Source organism: Nannobrachium achirus (genome assembly GCF_963921795.1).
Source record: "Nannobrachium achirus genome assembly, chromosome: 19".
Classification (NCBI taxonomy): Eukaryota; Metazoa; Chordata; class Actinopteri; order Myctophiformes; family Myctophidae; genus Nannobrachium; species Nannobrachium achirus.
The window spans coordinates 8,921,230-8,943,648 of NC_137826.1; the positions used below are offsets into that span (position 1 = coordinate 8,921,230).

At 43.5% G+C, this 22,419-nt stretch overlaps 1 protein-coding gene across 2 annotated transcripts in view; it reads right to left on the reverse strand.

Moving 5' to 3' along the window:
* taok1b (TAO kinase 1b) overlaps positions 1–22,419 on the reverse strand; it is a 70,527-nt gene that overhangs the window by 36,817 nt on the left and 11,291 nt on the right. Inside the window, exons 2-5 of one of the 2 annotated variants that reach the window (XM_080749625.1) lie at positions 15,093–15,273; positions 12,820–13,095; positions 12,622–12,693; positions 7,545–7,646 (exon numbers count right to left, since the gene is read on the reverse strand). In XM_080749625.1, coding sequence (XP_080605751.1) covers positions 7,545–7,646; positions 12,622–12,693; positions 12,820–12,951 — 306 coding nt within the window. In that variant the 5' untranslated portion in view covers positions 12,952–13,095; positions 15,093–15,273. Of the gene's footprint in view, positions 1–7,544; positions 7,647–12,621; positions 12,694–12,819; positions 13,096–15,092; positions 15,280–22,419 lie in introns of both variants that reach the window. The other variant, XM_080749624.1, reaches the window with a different exon arrangement.

Sequence of the window (22,419 nt, forward strand, 5' to 3'; positions counted from 1 at the left end):
GATGATAGACACAGGGTGTCATCACAGGGGGGGTCACACTGATGACATTATACCATGGGAAAACTTACATCATCAGTATTTGATACCATGTGAAAACCCTTGGAAAAAGGTCATACAGCAAAGCCACGTATTGGAGCGGTTAGCACCGCTCAAAAATATATTTTCATAATGCAGATTTGAGATTTTGGAGTGGTGCTAACAGCTCCTACGTCCGGCTTTGTGTGTGTAGGTCCCTATGTCTGTATGAGTGATCGTATGAGCGCTGAAATCCATGTATGACGATGCACAGGTGCGATTTTTTATTACAGGGTTTTTATTAACACATCTGGTGCCAACCCCGAGTTTCCCGAGTTTGTATTGGTACCACCCCTGTGCCAACCCCGAGTTTCCCGAGTTTGGGCCGTTTTTGAAGAAAAAAAACATTTTTTTGGACCTCCAGAAATGCATTAGGCATGATCGCGATCGCGAAATTGCATGTTTAACCCCCATACCAACCCATTCTTTCAAACATGGCAGCCATGTTTGTTTACATCTGAAGAAAACATAATGGCTGCTAAATCATGAATGCCTGAACGGATTTCCAAGCGGATTTTTTTGTTTGAAAGCTGTGAACAGTGTGCACACACGTGGTGCATCATCTAGGCATGGGCGTGCACGATCCGTGCACTATAAATTACATGGAAGTCTATGGAGACCATGGCATCGCGGGACATTGAAGAGAAAAAATCATTGCAACATAAGTGTTAAGATTTTAAGAAAACATATTTACTTGCGACCCACAAATAGATCCCGACCCAGTGTTTGGGAAACAGTGTCCTATTGCATGTGTCTTTTAAGCACTACGGAGGCAGACATCTCTCTCTCACTCTCTCTCTCACTCTCTCTCTCTCTCGCACACACTGTACGGTTAACAGTTATCATTCATCAGTGTGGACGCTCACATAATTATCGTTATCTTGTGCTTTAAAGGCCAAACCTCACCAATGCAACAGGTCGCGACTCCTTGAAACAAAACAGTTTTAAGGCCAATGCAACTCCTTGCAACTGCCATGGGAGATAGTGGTTGTGAGTAGTTACTCGCGCACGCAGAGCGCACAAGTACTGCGATCGCCTGGGTATGGTATGTATGTACTGTATGTACAGTATGTTCTATGTACTGTAGGGCATTAACGAAAAAGTCGACAAGTCGACTCAGTTGACTTCATTACCAGGCCTGGAATTTCGTCAATTTAGGGGCAAGGCCAATTGGCCTTTGGTGTTGTCATATCTTTGAGGGCACAAAGGCCAAGTGCCAGGGCAGGAAGGCCATCATTAAAACAATGATTTTAAGTCCACGCCACAGTCATAATTAATTTAGCTTAAACGTTAAGGTTTAATGTAATACCTTTCAATTAAATAAATATCAAGAACCTGTTTATTTCTGTTTTGCCATGTGCAGTGGTGTAAAGTAACTAAGTACATTTACTTAAGTATTGTACTTAATTGTTTATTGTAATTCTGAGTATTTCTAACACTTACTTCTACTCCACTACATCTCGGATCCAAATATTGTACTTTTACTCCACTACAATTATTTGAAACCTTTAGTTACCAGTTACTTTGCATATAAAAAATTATAATATTATTAAACATACATGAACCACTTTAGCCCTATTTAGGCTATTTGAAAATAACCAAGCTTGTAGAAAGAATTGCAGATCTACAAGCTCAAGATGTGTCGCATAACTATTTGTTGTGAGCTTGTAGATCTGCTATTTTCAAACATTTTGATACCAATACTTTTGGTACTTTAAGTACATTTTGATACCAATACTTTTGTACTTTTACTCAAGTATATTTTGAATTTGAGGACTTTTACTTGCAACCGGAGTATTTCTAAATTGCAGTAGGCTATTGATACTTTTACTTAAGTAAAACATTTGAGTACTTTTTCCACCACTGGCCATATGTGTTGTGCACGCACGCACACACGCACACAAACTCCTCCCTCCCGTTCGCGGAGTGAATGTGATCCTTTCTCAACATTAATTGCGACCGTTAGGGAGCAGTTTACTACCAAAACCTCCACCGGCCGTCCGTCCGTCCGTCCGTCCGTCCGTCCGTCCGTCACACGTCACACCTTTGTTTGTGTACGGTGTGATGTCATATATCTTCAGTATGACATCACACCACATGTGTACACAAACCTTTGTGTACGTTGCTGTGGCAACAGTCTGTTGTTGCTGGTCTGTTAGTGTACGTTAGCAACCACCTTAGCAACCATGGTTTTACCCTAGCAACCAACTGTTTACCCTAGCAACCAACTGTTTACCATAGCAACCATGTTTTTTTACCCTAGCAACCAACTGGGCATAAAAGGGATTCTGTTAGGGATCTCCATATATGGGCATAAAAGGGATTCTGTTAGGGATCTCCATATATGGGCATAAAAGGGATTCTGTTAGGGATCTCCATATATGGGCATAAAAGGGATTCTGTTAGGGATCTCCATATATGGGCATAAAAGGGATTCTGTTAGCTGTTAGTGATCTCCATATATGGGCATAAAAGGGATGCTGTTAGGGATCTCCATATATGGGCATAAAAGGGATTCTGTTAGGGATCTCCATATATGGGCATGAAAGGGATTATGTTAGAGATCTCCATATATGGGCATAAAAGGGATTGTATCCCAGATGATGCCCTGTTAGGAGATCCACACTAACAGAATCCATATATGGTCCTACCGACAGCTGCTATAAGCCAACCCTGGCGATAAGGTCTGAGTCGAAGAAATGCTTCTTTCCTGGCAAGAATTGCCCCTTTATACTGTAGGGCTCGTTTGTGTATTGTATGACATCACGCCACATCATCGGCTGAGGACTGTGTGATGTCATCATATCTCTATATATGGAGACATAAGTTGCTCATGCCCAAATATGGGCTAGTGAGGTCAGACTTAGTGTGATGCGTAGGTTATCTCCATATATGGAGATTCAACTTCAATGAGTAACCATGGCAAACTGTCAACTGCCCGTATGTCTTGATAATTGGTAAAACAAACTTTTGGCCTATTTGTGGAGATAAGCGACCAACGGTCAATATCTCCCGATTAGGGAGTCTTACTGGTGTACTTTCTGACAGCTCAGCCTCTTGGGGAAAGAATAGCTTTTGGTTCCCTTAGCGCTGTATTTTGGTTGTTGTCCTGAGCTCAGCAGAGCTCCGTTTGAAGGCATTCGTTCGCACATTTGGATCTATTCAACAGGCTGCGTTAGATGTAACTCCCGTTTAGCCCGGTGATGTTTTTGTGTTGTATAAACACTGTGTCGCGGGACTCCGGCGGCTCCACTATGCGGCAGCTGCTACTCTATGCTGCTACTACGAGCGTAAATGGAATCTACTACTGGTCATGTGAACAGCTCAACCAACCACGCACTGCTGTTACCGTAATGACTGGAAAATCGCGCAGAGGAAAAAACGGTAAAAAGCAGTTAATGGACTGCTGTGGGCGCCGGGGCACCACGGCCACTGTGGCCGTTTGGGCATGTCATTTTTCGAGGGGCACACGGCCAAAGAGAGGGGCAACGACGGCCATGGCCGTCGTGGCCGCCGTGAATTTCCTGCCCTGTTCATTACACAAGTCGACTCCCACCAGAGAAAGTCGAAGTTGAAAAAAAGATTATAATACTTTCTATTGTGAAAATAGCTGATCTACATGCTCACAACGCCTCGGCGTTGTGAGCATGTAGATCTGCTATTTTCACAATTTCTGCCAATATTTGACAATTTGGACAATGTTTAATTTGTAATTTTAGAGCTATTAAAAAGTCCTTAAATTGTCACTTTAGAAATGTGAAGATACCCTCTATACACTTAAACTTTATGTTGGTTTGTTTACAGTTGAGTGAGAAAACAATGTTTCACATTAAGTTAATCATCTGGGGACCCCCCAAAATAATTGGGGGGTCGTGTGTGATGTGATGACGTCATCAAACGATAAAGTCGACTTCAACTCAACTTTTTACTGAGTCGAGTCGACTTGCAAAAATCAAAAGTCGTTAATGCCCTAGTGTACTGTATGTATGTCGGTGTCCTCTCTTGTTTAAGACTGTAGCCCAATCAGGGACCAGCATCTCTTGCAATGTCATCTTCTTTCGTGCATCATCGTCCTTGATGATTGGTTGACGACATTTTATTTCACAAGATTTCTTGTTACTTAGGGGAGGCCTTGGGGCTGGCTGTCGTCTTCTCCCCCTTGCTGACGTCGGCTTTAGGCAGGGTTTGAACCACTCACCTTCTGCAAGAAGCGCATATGCACTAACCACTACACCAATGTCACGCCCCAACGTCATCATTAACAGGCAATGAGGGACCAGTATTCCTGGTGATGCCAGTGGTGATGTCATTGGTCATAATCTATCAGTTCTTTTTGGAAGCGGTGATGCTGGCAGAACGAGAAATCCGCAGCACTCATGGCAACAAACCGCGTTCTCGGCCGCGGTTTGTTCTGGATCCTCGGAAGGCAACGACTTAAAGACTGTCGCGGGAAGAGAACCTTCAACACGACGTTGATCCAACGGATCCGTCCCTCCGTTCCCACCGGGCACCGCATCCAGAAGATCTCACGGAGCAATGGAAACACTGCTGGTCCTGACCTTGCATCGCCAGCATCATCATCGGGAAGTGGCCGGGGTGGAGCTTCTTGGGAGGCCGTGCAGCCGGGGTTCTTGTTCGGAGCCCTTCTGTTCAGGAACGAGACGGATGAACAAGACGGAGGAACCATACTTATAAGCCGGATCGTCGACGTGGTGGAGCGGTCCAATCCTGCTGTCGTCGACGTTCGCTCAAAGACGACGGAGGGACAAGGCCGGCACTGCTCTGGGTTCATTGTCAGCAGCGACGGCCTTGTCGCCACCTGTGCCCATTGCCTGAACGAGAAGCTGCGCGTGCAGCTGGCCGACGGCCGCACGTACGACGCCGCCGTGCGAGACGTGGACCGAGAGGCGGACGTCGCCACGCTCAAGATCGACGCCGAGCGTCCCCTGCCCGCCCTCGCCGTTCGGCGGTCCGCCGACGACCAGCGAGGGGAGTTTGTGATCGCCATCGGCACGTCGCGTGTATATCACACCGTCGCGTCCGGGGTCGTCGGCCGGGTGCAGGTGACCGCCGAGGAGCTCGGCCTCGCCAACAACTCTATCACGGATTACATCCACTACACCGCTCCCTCCGAGCCGGGCTGCAGCGGACGTCCTCTGATCAACATGGACGGTGAGGTCATTGGTATGCACTGTAGGAAAGGGTCCATTGCAGTTTCCTCTCGTCATTTAAGACATTTACTGGACAAAGAGGACAAAAAAGTGGACCAAAAAACATTGAAATAGTAAAAAAGCAAGCCGACTACGAGACCAAATGGAGTGGAGCTGTTGTCACTAGATCGAGAAAGAAAAAAATCACACGCAGTGTGAAGTGAGCGGTGGCCGTGCTTGCATAACGTCTTCAGACTAGGATTTGAGTCTAGGATTTACAGGCTATGCTACACACACACGTTTTGCTATGGCAAAACGCTGAGGAAAAGGGCTACAGACACACGCACAGCCACTCTATGGAGCGGTTTACCACCGCTCAACAAAGAAAAACACACCTGGGACTCACCCGGGGTGATCAAGTCAAGTGGGTCTTACCCACGTCCCAGTAAGGTACCCACGATCAGTCCCATTAGGGAAAGACAGGGCCACCCACTCCGCTGCTCCAGAACTACTCTGCCGAGACTGGGAGAGGCAATCTGGGGCGTGGAAGGACCAGGCTCTGTGGGTTGACTCCTGTCCGGCCCCTCCTACGTCTCACCAAGTCCACTCCTGCTCTCACCAGGTCCACTCCTGCTCTCACCAGGTCCACTCCTGCTCTCACCAGGTCCAGGACCTGTGCGTAGCACCAGACTCCCAGTACCAAACATTCAATGAATTGCATTTTTTAATGAATTGCATGTTTATAGCGTTTTTCCAAGTGCTCAAAGCGCACACATTGGGAGGTGAAGCGGCAAGCTGCAAACTTCCCACTTTCACACACCAATGGTGGCATGCCGACACCGACCGATTAATTGGAGGCAATGTGGGGTTCAGTGTCTTGCCCGAGGACACTTCGACGCGTAGACAGGAGGAGCCTGGGATTCGAACCGCCAACCCTCGGATCATTGGACGACCTGCTCTACCTCCTGAGCCACAGCCGCCCCACAAATGTCATTTAATTCAGGAGCAGTGGGTTCCTGACTGGCCCGTCCTAAAGGCCTCACTGTTGGTGTGTTGGAGCCTCTTCCTCGCGCAAGACACAGGCTGGGACGCCGACCCATACTGCTCCCGGGTGACGTCTACATTCCAGCTGTCACCCGTCTCTCCGGTGGTCACCATACCATTCCTGGTTGTCACGTAGTCTATTCCTATGAGTCACTAACATAGAAGCGGTGATGCCAGTGGTGAGCGCAGCTCATTGCGTGCTCTGCTTGCGCAAGGGGACAGTTGGCACCTCGACAGAGTGCATTTCTTGTTGCATGTTGCACGGAGTTGCATTGGTGCGGTTTGGCCATACGTTTACCGTTAGGGGGAAACGGGGGTGAGGCCCTGAGGTTTTGGAGTAATGAATGTAGATAACAGATAACAGTGGGAGGGTTTCCCAACCTCGGGTCTGGGCCCCCCTTGAGGGGCACCAAAGATCACAAGATCACTGGTCTGTTTCGTCATTGTGGAGAACACAAAAAATTGTATTGCTATTAATCGTACGAGTTGAGGCTTAGGTGCTTAACATATTAAAAAGCAAATAAATGTGTGTGTGTGGGTACCTGCGTGTGTACATCGTCACTGTCAGGCAGAAACCTTATATCTCCAAGTTACGAACTTGTGTTATTTTTCGTTAATTAAAGCCCTACTTCAGCCCTACAGGGGTGTCGGACAAAAGTAGTGAAAATAGCAGATCTACAAGCACACAACGCCTCGCATCGGGCGATGCGAGGCGTTGTGTGCTTGTCGATCGGCTATTTTCACTATTTTAAATCGTTTTTAAAATAATAACAAAAAAGGGGAAGGTTTTGGACATACAAGGTTCCCACCCGACAACGACGATGTGTGTGTGGGGCATCTCAGCTTTGTCCCGATGTAAATTAAAAATCACACTGGTGTGAACTGAGCGGTGGAGGCTGCACGTGCGCGTGTGTGCGTGTGTGTGTGTGTGCGTGTGTGTGTGTGTGTGTGTGTGTGTGTGTGTGTGTGTGTGTGTGTGTGTGTGTGTGTGTGTGTGTGTGTGTGTGTGTGTGTGCGCGCGTGCGTGTGTGTGTGTGTGTATGTGTGTGTGTGTGAGTGCGAGTGTGCCTGGCCTGAACAACAGCGCCCCTCCCTTAACATGTGTGGTCAGAAAAGGTATTGCAGGCTACATACACCACAGGCTACATACAGACAGACACACACACACATACATACATACACGGATACACACACGGCCACGCTATGGAGACGGTGTGACCACCGCTCAAAAAAAAAAAAAGTTTGTGAGCCACTGGATGTAGCAATGTGTCTTACCCATGCTGTGTGTTCACGGAGGTAGCAGCCCTTGTATTCTATACTGTTGGGATGTCGAATCCTCTGGAGAAACTTCACCTCCTTGATGATGTCCTGCCATTTCTGAGAGGAGAAATGGAGCATTAGCAGCTGAAGTGAGATGTGTCGCTTTAACCCATTCAGGCCTAGAATTACCGAATGCTTTAACCAGTGGAAAAATAGCAGATATAATGAACTCGGTGCCGCGCTGCGAGCTTGCGAGCTTGTAGATCTGCTATTTTTGAAGAAGTCGTGAAAATGAGTGAAAATGTTATTTCACTCATGTATTTTCAAAGCGAACGTTTGTAACTCAAAATTTTGCTTCTGGGTGGTCCCTGGAACTAGATATTTTGAAATGGGGGTCCGTGGCCAAATACATATCATTTTGGGGGTCCTTCACATGAAAAGGTTTGAGCACCACTGACATAATAGTCTCTCAAGAACAGACTAACTGAGCTCCAGTTAAGTGAAAAGGACCTTTTCTTTGACGATGGCTGGCCAGATTGCTGACATAGAAACATAGGTTTTTTCCAAAAATCTTAGAAGGATTCAAAAGACACTTATAGAATCGGGTCAAAATTCAGATTTTCACGATTTTTCAAAAATAGCAGATCTACAAGCTCGCAGCGCGGCACTCGCTGTGAGCTTGTATATCTGCTATTTTTTTATATTTAAAGCATAACATATTGCGTCATAATGTGTTCAGGCCTAAATGGGTTAAAACAAAAGAGTTTTTCTCTCCAAGATCTCAATATATGGAAAATATATTTTCAGGCGGGTTGCCAAATAATCAGGAGAGGATTTATCGGCAACAGTTTGATAGTGTTCCAGTTCCAATTTCAGTTGTTCACCTGTAAGAGTTCTCCTACCTGATTGGATAAAATTGGTATCCCAAAGTGAAAATGCATTTACTAAAGAGCTGGAGAGATAGGGAGACCGCGTTACTGAACAAAAAATTAACAATGCAGGTTAAATGCAGATACCACATTTCACTGAATCCAAATTTACAGTGACAAATACTGCAAAGCAGGAGAGTAATTAGTGATTTTATCTGAATATAGAGCCGTTTAACTCACACACACACACACACACACACACACACACACACACACACACACACACACACACACATACACACACACACACACACACACACACACACACACACACACACACACACACACACACACACACACACACACACACACACACACACACACACACACACTGATTAGGGCTAATCTGAAATCATGAGTGGTAGCGTGCAGTAGAAGTAAGGTGTGAGTGCTTCAAGTTGACCGCGCGCCTTAAGACATGTGCGAGCGAGGGTGTGTGTGTGTGTGTGTGTGTGTCTGTGTGTCTGTGTGTGTGTGTGTGTGTGTGTGTGTGTGTGTGTGTGTGTGTGCGTTAAAACCCTAAGCATCCCTGTGTTGGGGCGAACTTTCTGCGAAAAGTGCAGATCTACAAGCTCGTGACCTGCTATTTTGGGAGAAGAGATTGAGCGTAGAGCGGGATTTAGGTTGTTAAAACTAACAGATTAATATCTGGCAGGCTTGGTGTGTTGATGATTTAATGTACAAACGCCATTCACTATCATTACATTAACACCACACGCATGATATTTGCATTTGCAGTTGAATTGAGATAATCATTAGTGGTGGCATGTTGCCAAAGGTGAACACATTGGCAGCGCATCAGAGCTGTGGGGATGCCATAGCATCAGTTTAAACAATATACTATCAACTTTCAAGTGTACATTTTACGGATGCCACCGAAAAATCGATTTAAATATTTCATTACTACTAGTACTAATACCAATACTAATGTACAGCAAATCGCCATTGATTGATGTATTGTCACCCAAAAAGCTATGACTGAGTCTGTAGTCTGTACAGGCTGTACAAGATCTCCACAAAGGTTTACTCATCAAAACGTGGGTTATAAAAGTGTTTACTCATCAAAACTTCGTTATAAAAGTGTAACAATCAAAGCATGGACAGCACTCAACACTTAATGTTAAAATGTGACCATTCATTTTACAATCCTAAGCTATTATTAAGTTGATGATGTATATTCCATGGTATGAAGAAAATGCAGTTGTACAGTTGAAAAGATATCCTTGTTCAGCATTACAACTCAAACACCTGTATTTCCGGTTTAACCAAACTATGATTGCTTTGTTGCCTCTCCTGTTGTTTGAAATGTCCTCAACCTGACTGACAGCATGGCTGAGCCAGACACGTTTCCCGAACTGGGAGGTTAAAGTTTTACTGTACGAAGATTCTAAAGATAGAGTTCTAGACAGTGATTATAAATAGTGTTTCCCGAGTATTGCATAAAAAACATTGTGCCAACAACAAACAAAGCTACTGGTTTAGCTTGACTCACTACCAAGTCTGTCCACAATTATCAAATCATTGTCTAGAAGCTGTCATTACTTCCTGAGCTACTGTGAGTAAACAACAGAATAAAAAGAGCAGAATGTGTTTTGTTGCCTTTGAGGGGGATTTTGGCTGGGAAACACAGACAGATCACATTTGTTTCTCAAATCTTGGTATCATCTTTAGGACCGACAGTCCACAGTTGAGTACACTGTTATTTGCAAGTGATCAGATCAGATTTGTGTATTCAGACATCGCCAAAAATAGCTGATCTACAAGCTCACAATGCATCGCAATGATGCCACACGTTGCATGGTTGTAGATCAACAATCATAGAATTAAATATAAATCTGGCTTCCATGTCCGAGTGTTCCAACTGAGAGACATTTCAAACCACCTTGGAATGTGGTTTGAATCGGATTCAACAAAGATCAGTTTTCATGTGGTTCCTTGCTTTTCAGACTTTAATAAAAACCTGAAATCTGATTTGGGCTGCCAGTGTGAGAACACAGCCTTAGAAACAATCTGAGAGGGGGCCTGTGTGGAAGAGAGACAAGGCTGACGTCTCTAGTTAGCAGGATTCACCGTCATGTCTCTTAACTCATTGACTGCCAAGGCACGAGTTTCACGAGTTATTACAGTACTCCCAGGCTGCCACAGCCCGAGTTTCCCGAGTTGGAAGCCATTTTGAAAAAAAAAAAAAAAAAAAAAAATTTTTTTTTTTTCAAAATTTTTTTTTATAAAAAAAATTCTAAAAATGCCTCAAATGTATTAGGCATGATCGCAATTGCGAAATTGCATGTTTAGCCCCATAACAAACACATCTTTCAAAATGTCAAAAATGGCTGTTTTGTCTGACTTTGAAGGCTTGTATCTCATGAATGCCTGAACGGATTTCCAAGCGGATTTTTTTGTTTGAAAGCTGTTAAAAAGTACTACACATATGGTGCATGATCTAGGCATGGGCGTGCACGATCCGTGCACTAAAAATTGATCCGTGCACTAGAAATTTGGAAGGTGGCAGTGTTTGTTTTGTCTGACTTTGAAGGCTTCTATCTCATGAATGCCTGAACGGATTTCCAAGCGGATTTTTTTGTTTGAAAGCTGTTAAAAAGTACTACACATATGATGCATATATGGTGCATGGGCGTGCACGATCCGTGCACTAAAAATTGATCCGTGCACTAGAAATCTAGGATAGTGGCAGTCTGGTACTTGGGGGCCATCTTGAAATGGCATTCAATGAGTTAACAATTACACTATCAGCAATCTTTAACCACTTTCAACCTGGTGACCCCATTTTGGGCCCGTCTTCAATTTGTTTTTTTCTGAAAATAGCCCATCTACAAGCTCACAACATGTCATCATGACATGTTGGGAACTTGTAGGTCAGCTATTTTTGCTACAACGCCATCATACAGGCTTAAGTGGTTAAATGGTAGCCTGGCGGAGCCCGACGTTATTACCTTCCACAGTATAACGTCTGGCCTTCGGCCTATTGGCAGCTTGAAAAGTGGGCGGGAGTACTTGCCTTGACAGACAGACTCCTCTAACCAATCAGCGTAGCATAACATCTCTCAGCCAGTCGGAAGAACGTCAAACAAACACGTCTTTTCGGCCGATAAACTCCACTAGCGCATCTCCCGTGTTCCTTTTTAATTGTTGTAATTGATTCCAACTCTGAAATAACTGCACTTATTGCTTGTTTTATGGTTAGAGCGTTAACTGTTACAGTTGTTGCATCGCGAGGGCAGCCATTGTTGTTTTGAAAATGCTGCAGGCTGCAGCATGCATCTACGTCACCGTCTACACATGGACCAATCAGGGAAATCTTTTCACTTGTTGTCAGGAAAGACAGCTACGTTTGTTGTGCGGAAGCAGTCACTGATTGGCTCCGATCAGAAAATAATCATAATACTCGCTGCCAATACCTGGAAGTCCAGACGTTATACTGTGGAAGGAATGAGTGAGTGAACGCAGTATGACGTCGGGCCCCGCCAGGCTAGTTAAATGGTGCCAGCTAATACTAAATCAAATGTAGTAATTACACATGTGGCATGATGGCTCCAGTGTAGCGTGCATCATTGTCCACACTAATGTAGAACTGTTTTCCAACCAATCCACACTCACTCTGTTTGTTTTCTAAGGGTTTGCCGCCCCCATTCAATTGTCAAAGTGATAGAAGCGCAACCTGGTGTGCCTATTTTGGGCATGTGTCATTACAGGCAAAACCTTTCTAAAATAATTTCTACATTTCTTGAAAATACCCGATCTAAAAGTTCACATCACCAACGGGTTGTGTGCTTTTCAGATGGCCTATTTGGCACTATTGCCATGGTAATACTATTCAAATCATAACATATATGGAGATGCCAAACCAGATGCAACGCTGTGGTTTCATTTCAAATGAATCCAGTTTAGTTATGGCACAGCCTTCACTTGTTGAAGAGACTAAAAGAACAATCAACAATGTATTTTGCATATAGTTCCGATGTAATTTGTGAAATGTTGTTAATTTAACTCCAGGTGTAGAAAATGAAATGGAACCAAATGGAACCTCATCCATTTGTAATGGATATGGGGTCCTGTGAGGGGTAATTTGTACACTCCGAGTTAAATTAACACACACAACAAGATTTGACTGTGTAATGGGTTGTGTTGTGCTACGGCAGCCTGACCTCATTGGACTGCTTTCCGCTGTAAGACATCTTCTTAATGGCCACCACCTCATTGGTGCGCACGTCCCGCGCCTACAACACACAGGAAGAACACCGTAATTTATACACAAAAAGAATAAAAGTCCTGGGAAGTCAATCCCCTTGTTCACAGTCCTCCCAGTGTGTATGCCAAAGTGAACATATGAAAGTAAAACGTACGAAGTAGACCGCTCCGAAGCTGCCATGTCCGATCTCACGGAGGTCGGAGAAGAGCTTCTCCGGGTCTTCTTTGAAGAAGAGGTCGGACACCTCCGGGTCCTTGAGGCTGCCCGCCCGTACAGAGGAGGGCATCCTGGGTAATGGAGTCCCTCGGCACCCGCAAGGGGGAGGGAGGGGGGGGGTGTAGGAGGGACTATCTGGGTGCTGAGCTACACCACAGCAGCTGACGCTTCATCTGCAGAAATGGAGCTGCCAGATGAACCAGGACATGGGGACCTGCACACAAAGAGGGAGTACAAAAGGGTAATTGAAAAACAAAATATGTGTATAAGCTACATCCAGTGGTAGAAGTAACCATGTGTTGGCATCATAAGGTGCAAGGACAGAGATATACAGATGTCCCTATATGGGCATAAAGTGTCCCCCCCCCCCCCCCCCCCCCCCCCCCCCACCCACTTCATAAGCTGGGGGAGGAGTGCAGCAGACGCTTTTCGGTACCGATGTACAGCTACTTCAGCAGCCCCCCCCGGACAGTATTTTGCCACGGTTACTTCAAGAAACATTTGTTTTATTATTTTGAGCAGCAGTTCGGTGTGCCCTAGGCTGTAGCGTCTAAACACCCATTTGGGCCTAGAATTATTGAATGCTTTAACCAGTGAAAAATAGCAGATATACAAGCTCACAGCGCGGCACCGAGTGCCGCGCTGTGAGCTTGTAGATCTGCTATTTTCGAAAAAGTCGTGAAAATGTGTGCACATCTTTGAATATATGTATTTTCAAAGCGAACGTTTGTAACTCAAGTTTTGCTTCTGGGTGGTCCCTGGAACTAAATATTTTGAGATGGGGGTCCGTGGACAAATTCATATCAGTTCGGGGGTCCTTCACATGAAAAGGTTTGAGAACCACAGACATAGTTAGTCTCTCAAGAACAGACTAACTGAGCTCCAGTTAAGTGAAAAGGACCTTTTCTTTGACGATGGCAGGCCAGATTGCTGACATAGAAACATAGGTTTTTCAAAAAAACATAGAAGGATTCAAAAGACACTTATAGAATCAGGTCAAAATTCTAATTTTCACGATTTTTCAAAAAATAGCAGATCTACAAGCTTGCAGCGCGGCACTCGATGCCGCACTGTGAGCTTGTATATCTGCTATGTCATATCACTGGTTAAAGCATTCGATAATTCTAGGCCTAAATTTAAGCCAGGCCCAGATTGGCTGAAGGAGTTTGTCAAGGCAAGTAATCTCGTCCACTCCTCTCCTATGAGCCGGCGTCCAGACGGATACCGTGGGGAACGTTTGTGATCAGTCTGGCCAGTGCCAGGCTAATTATAATATAGCTTAAGTGCTTTATGTTACACACTTCCCAGAGTGTGAATCAAGTTCACTAGTGCACAGGAGTGAGCTACCCATCATAATACTGTGAACAGAGGGAAAGTACATTATTATATTCTTCCTGTCTTAGTCCAGGCGTTTCGGGCAGTATTTTGATGTAATCGTGCACTTTATGAAAGAAGCATGAAATTTGGCACACAGTTAGAACATGCCATATGGAACATTTTTGGCTATAGGGGCATCGCAGATTTGTCTTGGGAAACTTGTGGGAGCCAATTAAAGTTGGGCTCTCATAGACTTTACTATAGAGTAAAATAATACAAAAAATACATATGCTTTAAGTAGCATGTAAGGGGTCAAACTAGGTGTTTTTGGGGATTCTGAATCCAATGCAAACATTTGTTTTGCAGGAAAAACATTCCTTGGGCTAAAAAGGGACCCCACAAATCTATGGTTTAGTGATGAGTCATCACTTTTCAAAGTTTAGTGGCGGCCGTTTCTCGGAAAGGAATTTTTTTCGTGCAAAACAAATGCTTGCATTGGATTCAGAATCCCGAATAACACCTAGTTTGACCCCTCACATGCTACTTAAAGCATATTTATTTTTTTGTATTTATAGTAAAGTCTATGAGAGCAACTTTGATTGGCTCCCACAAGTTTCCCAAGACAAATCTGCGATGCCCCTATAGCCAAAAATGTTCCATATGGCATGTTCTAACTGTGTGCCAAATTTCATGCTTCTTTCATAAAGTGCACGATGTTTGCCTGAAACGCTCAGACTTATCTGTTCAGCACAAAGATTGCCTCTACAAAATCAAGGTGTGGCAACTGCCATACATACACTCATGCCACACTCAGATTACACCCATGGGTGACAATGCTACATAATAAGCATATACTGTATGTTTTCAAAAGGGTAGTGTATAGGCTTCACTCACCTTTCCGGTAGCTTTCCTTTGGTACCTCGGAGATTTCTCCAGACTTGGGAAGGATTTGGATCCTGATGCTTTAGGGTCCCCAAGCACCCAGGACTTCCAAGCGGTCCAACTCGGTCAGCTAGTCCTTGGAATCAATTTCCGCCATGAGATGTGTAGCCTATCCTCTTTCGGTGGCCACCAACTGCAACTGGGCACAATAATAAAAATGAAAACAATGATTATAAAACATATACAGGTATTTAATATTTCTTATCAGTTCAGCGTTTAAAACCATGTGTTTTACAGGATTCAACAAAACACCCCCCTGACCTCATCCAAACATTTAGTTGCATGCAGTGGTGCAATAGTGATTCAATGTTTGGGCGGTCGCTTATCTAGAGACGTCCCGCGAACGTCGCTCAACACCTACTATAATAGAGGTCTATTGATATGCATATAGGCTTGTTTGTTAAAACATCCTGTTGTGACACTAAAGCGTTGGCGAGGTGTGAACTTGTTCGTTTGGTTGAGAGGCGAGACCCCTGCTCAGAAAAGATATGGGGCGGCGGGGAGCGCGTGACCCAACCAGACTAACACTGGTTGCATGACAAAGAAGAAAACGTCTATTTGTGGTATGCTGCATAATAAGTATTCCAGCATCAAGAATACTGCTAGGGCAAGTTCTGCACAAGTAACTAAAAGTCTATCTCAATGTCACCAACCAGCATCCAATCATTTGGCCTTGGCTTCAATGTTAAGATCAGTGCAAAATGCAAATGAGTAACACTATGAGCACACTGATCACCATCCAGGTTATATGGGGTACCTAGTCTCACATAACCAGACAATCCTCCTTGGAGCAACACTGAGACATTTTACATGTATTGTTCAGCAACAGCATACGTTTACAGCAAAAATATAACAGCTACGCTTCTTTGATTCTTTAGAAGTCTCAAACACTTTTACCACTAACTAGCATTGGAGAAACTACCGGTAAGCATTTTTACTACTCCTAGCACTGGAGCGGGGGTCAGCAACCCGTGGCTCTAGAGCCGCATGCGGCTCTTTAGTGCCACCCTAGTGGCTCCCTGGAGCTTTTTCAAAAATGTTTGAAAATGGAAAATGTATTTTTTTATCGTCACTGTCGGGCAGAAACCTTGTATCTCCAAGTTTCAAATTTGTATGTTTTTTTTTTTTCGCAAAGTAAAGCCCTGCTTCATCATACAAGACTGACGCACAAAAGTAGTGAAAACAGCAGATCTACAAGCACACAACGCCTCGCACCGTGCTTGTAGATCGGCTGTTTTCACTAGTTTAGTTCATTTTTTAAATGATAAATACAAAACAAAGTTTTAGACATACAAGGTTTCCACCCGATAACGACGACATATAAGGCTTTTATAATTTTTTGCGGCTCCAGACACATTTGTTTTGGGTTATTTTGGTCCAATATGGCTATTTCATCATTTTGGGTTGCCGACCCCTGCACTGGAGAAACCAGAAACCAAAAACCAACCACATAAAGCTGTAGCGACTGTTACCAAACGACTACACTAGCCACGACTAGACTCTGGAGGATTGCACACCAACCCTGAAAATCTTGAGTCATCAAAAGTACTTCAGCTCATAAGGAACAACCTTGCGGCAATTAGGCTACTGGACTAACTGGGGAAATGTAAATAATCCAATCCCAGGATTGATTTAATGTCTACTGTTGGCCTGTTGTCTATATTAATGAGGGCTCTGTGTGTGTGTGTGTGTGTGTGTGTGTGTGTGTGTGTGTGTGTGTGTGTGTCTGTCCATGCGTGTTGGAGGCTATAATTAAATGATTGAGGGCAACAGCAAACTGTGTACAGTAAGTAGCACAGTATGTGCAAACAATGTTTTAGTTTATTGATGTGGCATGCATAAGTAAGCTGTGTGTGTGCGTGTGTGTGTGTGTGTGTGTGTGTGTGTGTGTGTGTGTGTGTGTGTGTGTGTGTGTGTGTGTGTGTCTCTTTTTTGCTGCCTCGTGATGAAAGACTAAATAATATGCAAGCGCTTGCCTAGATGCACGCACACAATATTTATTTCGATTAACACTTCTTGAAACAACTTCTACTACCCTAGAGATCATTGATCCATGCGTGTGTCTACATGCGTACACATGCAATCATTCAGGGGTTGACACTGAGGTCTCAGAGGCACTTGCCCATCGGGCATGCCCACGTCCATTATAAAATGATAGGTAAAATTTGAATTGCCGTTCCAATTTAACACTGTTTTTCCCCTTCTGGTGCTGTGCGATAAAAGGAATGTCATTCCTAAATTTGTATGCCTATGATAGCTATGAATATGACTATGGGTTCACACCTATTTTATATTTTTAGGTATAGCAACAGTGAAAACAGCACATTATAGGTAAACAGTGCTCTTCATTTACAGACCATAAGACAGAGCGCACTGGCCATGTTCAGGTGTTTAGACAGATATCTTGTTTTATTTCTCTTGTGGGAACAGCACCTTCAGGTGATGACAACAGAAGCACTCTAAAGCCCTTTGCACACAGGCGCGTTTAACCGCACGGATAAAACGGACAATATAATTTTTTGAAAAGAAAACAATGATTCTCTATGACCTCATGCACACCGGCTCCGAATTAGCCGTGCGACGAGTGGCTGCCGCCGTGCGTTTTTTTCTCGATCGAAACCAGTTCGATTCGTGCGTCTTGTCGCATGCGGTAAAAAACTCATCACTCCTTTTATGACTCCTTTTTGGATCCGCAGCGCCGATTCCGCACAGCCTTGCACACCAAATCCAATGCGTTTTATTCATGCCGCAAACGAAAAAAACGCAACTGTCCTGTGTGCAAAGGGCTTTACCCGGTCGGACAACCCGAAAGCAAACTCTTAGCGTCAAGGCCTGAAACATTTATTTCTGGAAAACACTTCTCGAAACAGCTGTCAAGGTCGCACAGCTAGACCCTAGAGAACTTTCAATTCTCACAATCACAAAGAGGTACAAAAGTAATTTCACCTGAAATGAAAAAAAGTCAGTAAGTCACTGCTCAAAATAAATTCAAAAAATCCACTCCAATATTACAGTACGTAGGGACAGAGGAGCACTATGTATTTCATTCAAATGTATGAGAATGTTACAGTATGGCCATTTTAATGGTCTGCAGTGTGAAACTGCCATAATACTGGCCTTTTGTTCCTTGGCCTTGTGAATGGGGAGGGGCACCTACATGAAAATAAACAGAGTACTGTATGTGTAGGCTTGTAATGGACTAGATAACTAAATCAGCTGACAAAAACACACAACACGCGCGCACACACAAACACACACACACACACACACACTTAAGACTGAGTCACAAGACCGATCTGGAAGGGAGGAACGAAGAGACACGTGCACACGGTTCTGCACGACAAATCACAACAAACAAGAGCGTTCAAGAAATGGATTGTAACCCAGGTTTGTCTACCTCGGTACTACTTTGTGTACAGATTTCCACCATGCTGTGTAAAGACAAGGAGCCTAATGAATAGGTGAGACTTTAATAAAGAGTATACAAATAAGGCGCGGCAGTGGCTCAGAAGGTAGAGCGGACACTTGGAAAACCGGAAGGTTCCCAGTTCGATCCCAGTCTCCCCCAGTGTCCTTGAGCAAGACGCTGGAGCCCTTATTGCTCCCGATGAGCAGGTTGATGCCTTGCACGGCTTCCTCCGCCCTCAGCGTATGAATGGGTGTGTGAATGTAAAGCGCCAATCTGTGTAAAGCACCTTGGATAAAGGTGCTATATATTATACATGCACCATTAACGATTTACAAATATAGCCATAGGCTAATGTACATTCAAGTGAAATTAACTTCAGAGATCAACTATAGGAATGACTATCCAGGTATCCAGAGTAAATAAGCACTCGCAGCTAAGGGTCTCAGATTTAGTTTTTGAAGCAGAGATGGGCACAATTACATCAAAAAGTATCTTATTACTTATTGCAAATTACAAATTCAGGGTTTCCTGCAGGAAAAAGTCTTGACCAGGGGGGGATCTCAAATTTTTTGATAATTAATTAATTAATTTGAGTAATTAATTCACTTAATTTTTAATATTAATTCTTATTTTTGCCCTATAAAAAACACATGAATGTGCCCATGATGACGGAAAACACAACTACATGCTATCATCCACATTTATTCAACATTGAATAACTTATATTGCCGGTTCGCCACCAAAGGGTTAAAAAAATAGTGTGCACGCTGGTGTACGAATTCGTGCACAGATGATGCACTATGCATGTACACGCTTTTCACAGCTTTCAAACAAAAAAATTTGCTTGGAAATCCGTTCAGGCATTCAGGAGATACCAGCCCTTATGTTTTCTTCAAATGTAAACAAACATGGCTGCCATGTTTGAACGATAGGGTTGGTATGGGGGTTAAACATGCAATTTCGCGATCGCGATCATGCCTAGTACATTGTTGGAGGTCCAAAAAGTTTTTTTGAAAAAAAAATTTTTTTGAAAAAAAAAAAAAAAAAAAAAAAAAAAAAAATGTTTTTGTTTTTTTTTTTTTTTTATACCCTTGGGGGGGCGGGGGGGTTTTCTTGTAAAGTGCTGCAGGAAACCCTGATATTACTGATCAAATGTTTAGAAATAAAATGTCTAATAATGTATCCAAATAAAATCTCTCTCTCCCTCCCCCCACCCGGCATGAGCTTGGATCTTCTGCCTTTCCATTGCCAACGTCGCACCAGCTCAATGGCCTTGTGGGTAAAGTGTCCGCCCTGGGCACTGGGAGGTCAGGGGTTCGATTCCCCGGCCTAGTCATAGCAAAGACTATGAAAAAATAGGACCCAATGCCTCCCTGCTTTGCACTGGTTGGATTGGGGGTGACTGGTCCTAAGGAGAAAGGTGCAGACACACTCAGTGGCCTTGTGGTTATTAGTGTGGTTGCAACCAGGGCAACCAGACTATTGTTCTAGCCCTTTGTTCCTAGTATTCTGGATACACAATCTGATGTCATCAGTGATGTCATTGATTCTGAGTGTGGTTGAGTTCAATGGGGGAGTGGTGCTAGTGAGGAGTCCAGTGATGTCACTGATTCTGACTGGTACTGGTGTAGTTAGTGTAGTTGAGTTCTATGGGGGAGTGGTGCAAGCTTGAGGATCGGTTGAGCTTTAAATGACGTTCTGGCTATCCAGGCAATAAACAGGCAACCACACTTGCAATTTCCAGTTGCATCTTTTCTAGTTGTATCTGCCCTGATATTGGGAGGTCAGGGTTCAATCATTTCCCGGCCTGGTTATACCAACAACTATAAAAATGGGACCCAATGCCTCCCTTCTTGGCACTCAGCATCAAAGACAGGATATTGGACATATAGTGTCATGTCCAGTAGTGTACTTGTCCATACAGTACTTACATCAACCTGCCTCACGCTACAAAAACAGGAGATACTAGAAAGGTGCGTGCAGTAGATTGCAAACCATCGCCGGGAGGAATGCGCAAATTTTACCTCCTTCCATCTTTCTATTTGTCTGGGCAGGGCATGAAATGGAAATGGTTTGGAGTTGTGTCTGTGCAATCAATGTGCATGTATAATGAGGGAAGAGATTTAATAAAGGACTGTCCATCATTACGGCACATTCAGAGTGACCATAATACAAATGCACAGTATGACCCTCACATTGTGTCTCTCTCCATGGCTCATCTCACAATCCACTACACCGATCAGTGTCAGATTTATCACACGAGCAGGCCAAGGAACTCAATATATTTAATACACTTTAATTAACTACACATGGAATTGTAGGAGTTGAGGCATTACATTGAGCTTGAGACGGTTCCACAGATAAATATTGTTAAATTATCAGAGCTTGTAGATCGAATAATTTTCACCATATTTGTCTCTTTCTTCTGTGATATTTAACTATTTGGTATTATAAATGAATATCTTAAAGGTCCAAAGATTTTCACTTTAGAAATATCCAGTTAATTTCAATTAAGGAATTAGTCAATAATTTGCATCCCCTACTGTATACAGTTATACTGTATGTTGGTTTGTTTACTGTTGAGTGAGAAAACAATGTTGCATGTTAGGCCAATCATCTGGGGACCACCCCAAAATTATTTGGGGATCCCCCAGTTTGGAAGCCACTGCTTTAGGCCATGACCGGTCTGGATGTGCTAATCCTACACATGCTTGAACACAGGTCTTTCCCCTTGGGCTCAACCTTCTTCCAAGACAACGTTTCTGGATTGAATTTCCACAGATCATGGTTCAGGTTATACCAAGCAAATATGTACAGCTCTCCATTGTAGGCAAAGACAGGCAGGCAATGATCCTCATGTCCTTCTGGAAGAAGCTGTGCAGAAGACATTGCTCAACCAACTGTTGGTCTCTGTGTCAATCACACTAAATAATGTTGGATAAGAAATGGGAGATCCAGGCACTTAAAGGAGTACTTTGCCACTTTTCAACCCATCTTCATATAATAGGTCCTCACTAATGTTCATAATAAAATTGTAAAAAGGCCATCGTTTGACAGATTTCTTTTTTAACACAATGCCTGCCAAGGGTTAAAAAAAAATCTATCTTAGTACTGCCCGGCTTTTTACAAAAAATTAAAATGAAAATAAAAAAAAAATTAAACATTTTTTGAAAAAAAATAAGCTCTCAGAAGATGTCCATTGCCCCCTTGCAGTTGGCAGAAAAATATAATCAACCCCAAGAAAAATCTATTTTTAGATTAACACACACAAACAATTACAGCATGTGGATGGTGGCCATTTTGGCAGCCATCTTGAAGAAGGTGTGCAGAAAGCTGATTACATGAATAACATTTTTATAATTTTTTATCAGCATCACAGGCTGCCCAAAGAGCTGTGAACACATTGCTGTCTCATATATTAGTGAACAGTGCCCCCCAGTGGCCAAAAACGGTAGAACGTACAGTAACGTGTAAGGCGGTAGATAGCTGGGCAAAATAGAACGTTTATAAACGTGTAAGGCGGCAGATGTGTTAAACAATATTTTTGAACAAATATTTTAGATTTTTATTATCGCGAGAACAATAGCTTCCACTTTAACAATGCAACTTTTCAGGAATAGAAAGCCTGCATTTTCTATTAGCTTGGATTCCCCATTGATTATGTCACAAGACTATGGATTTCTGAACTTCCCACAGCTCTCCTAAGAGACTTGGACAGAGTAGAATGACCTATTATATGAAGATAGGTTGAAAAGTGGTGAGTAATCCTTTAAAGTTAAAAAAGAGGGAACAGCCTTTATTATGCCGAAATGGCATATTATGGTAGGCATAATAAATTATATATATTCTTTAATCTTTAATCCTGTTTGA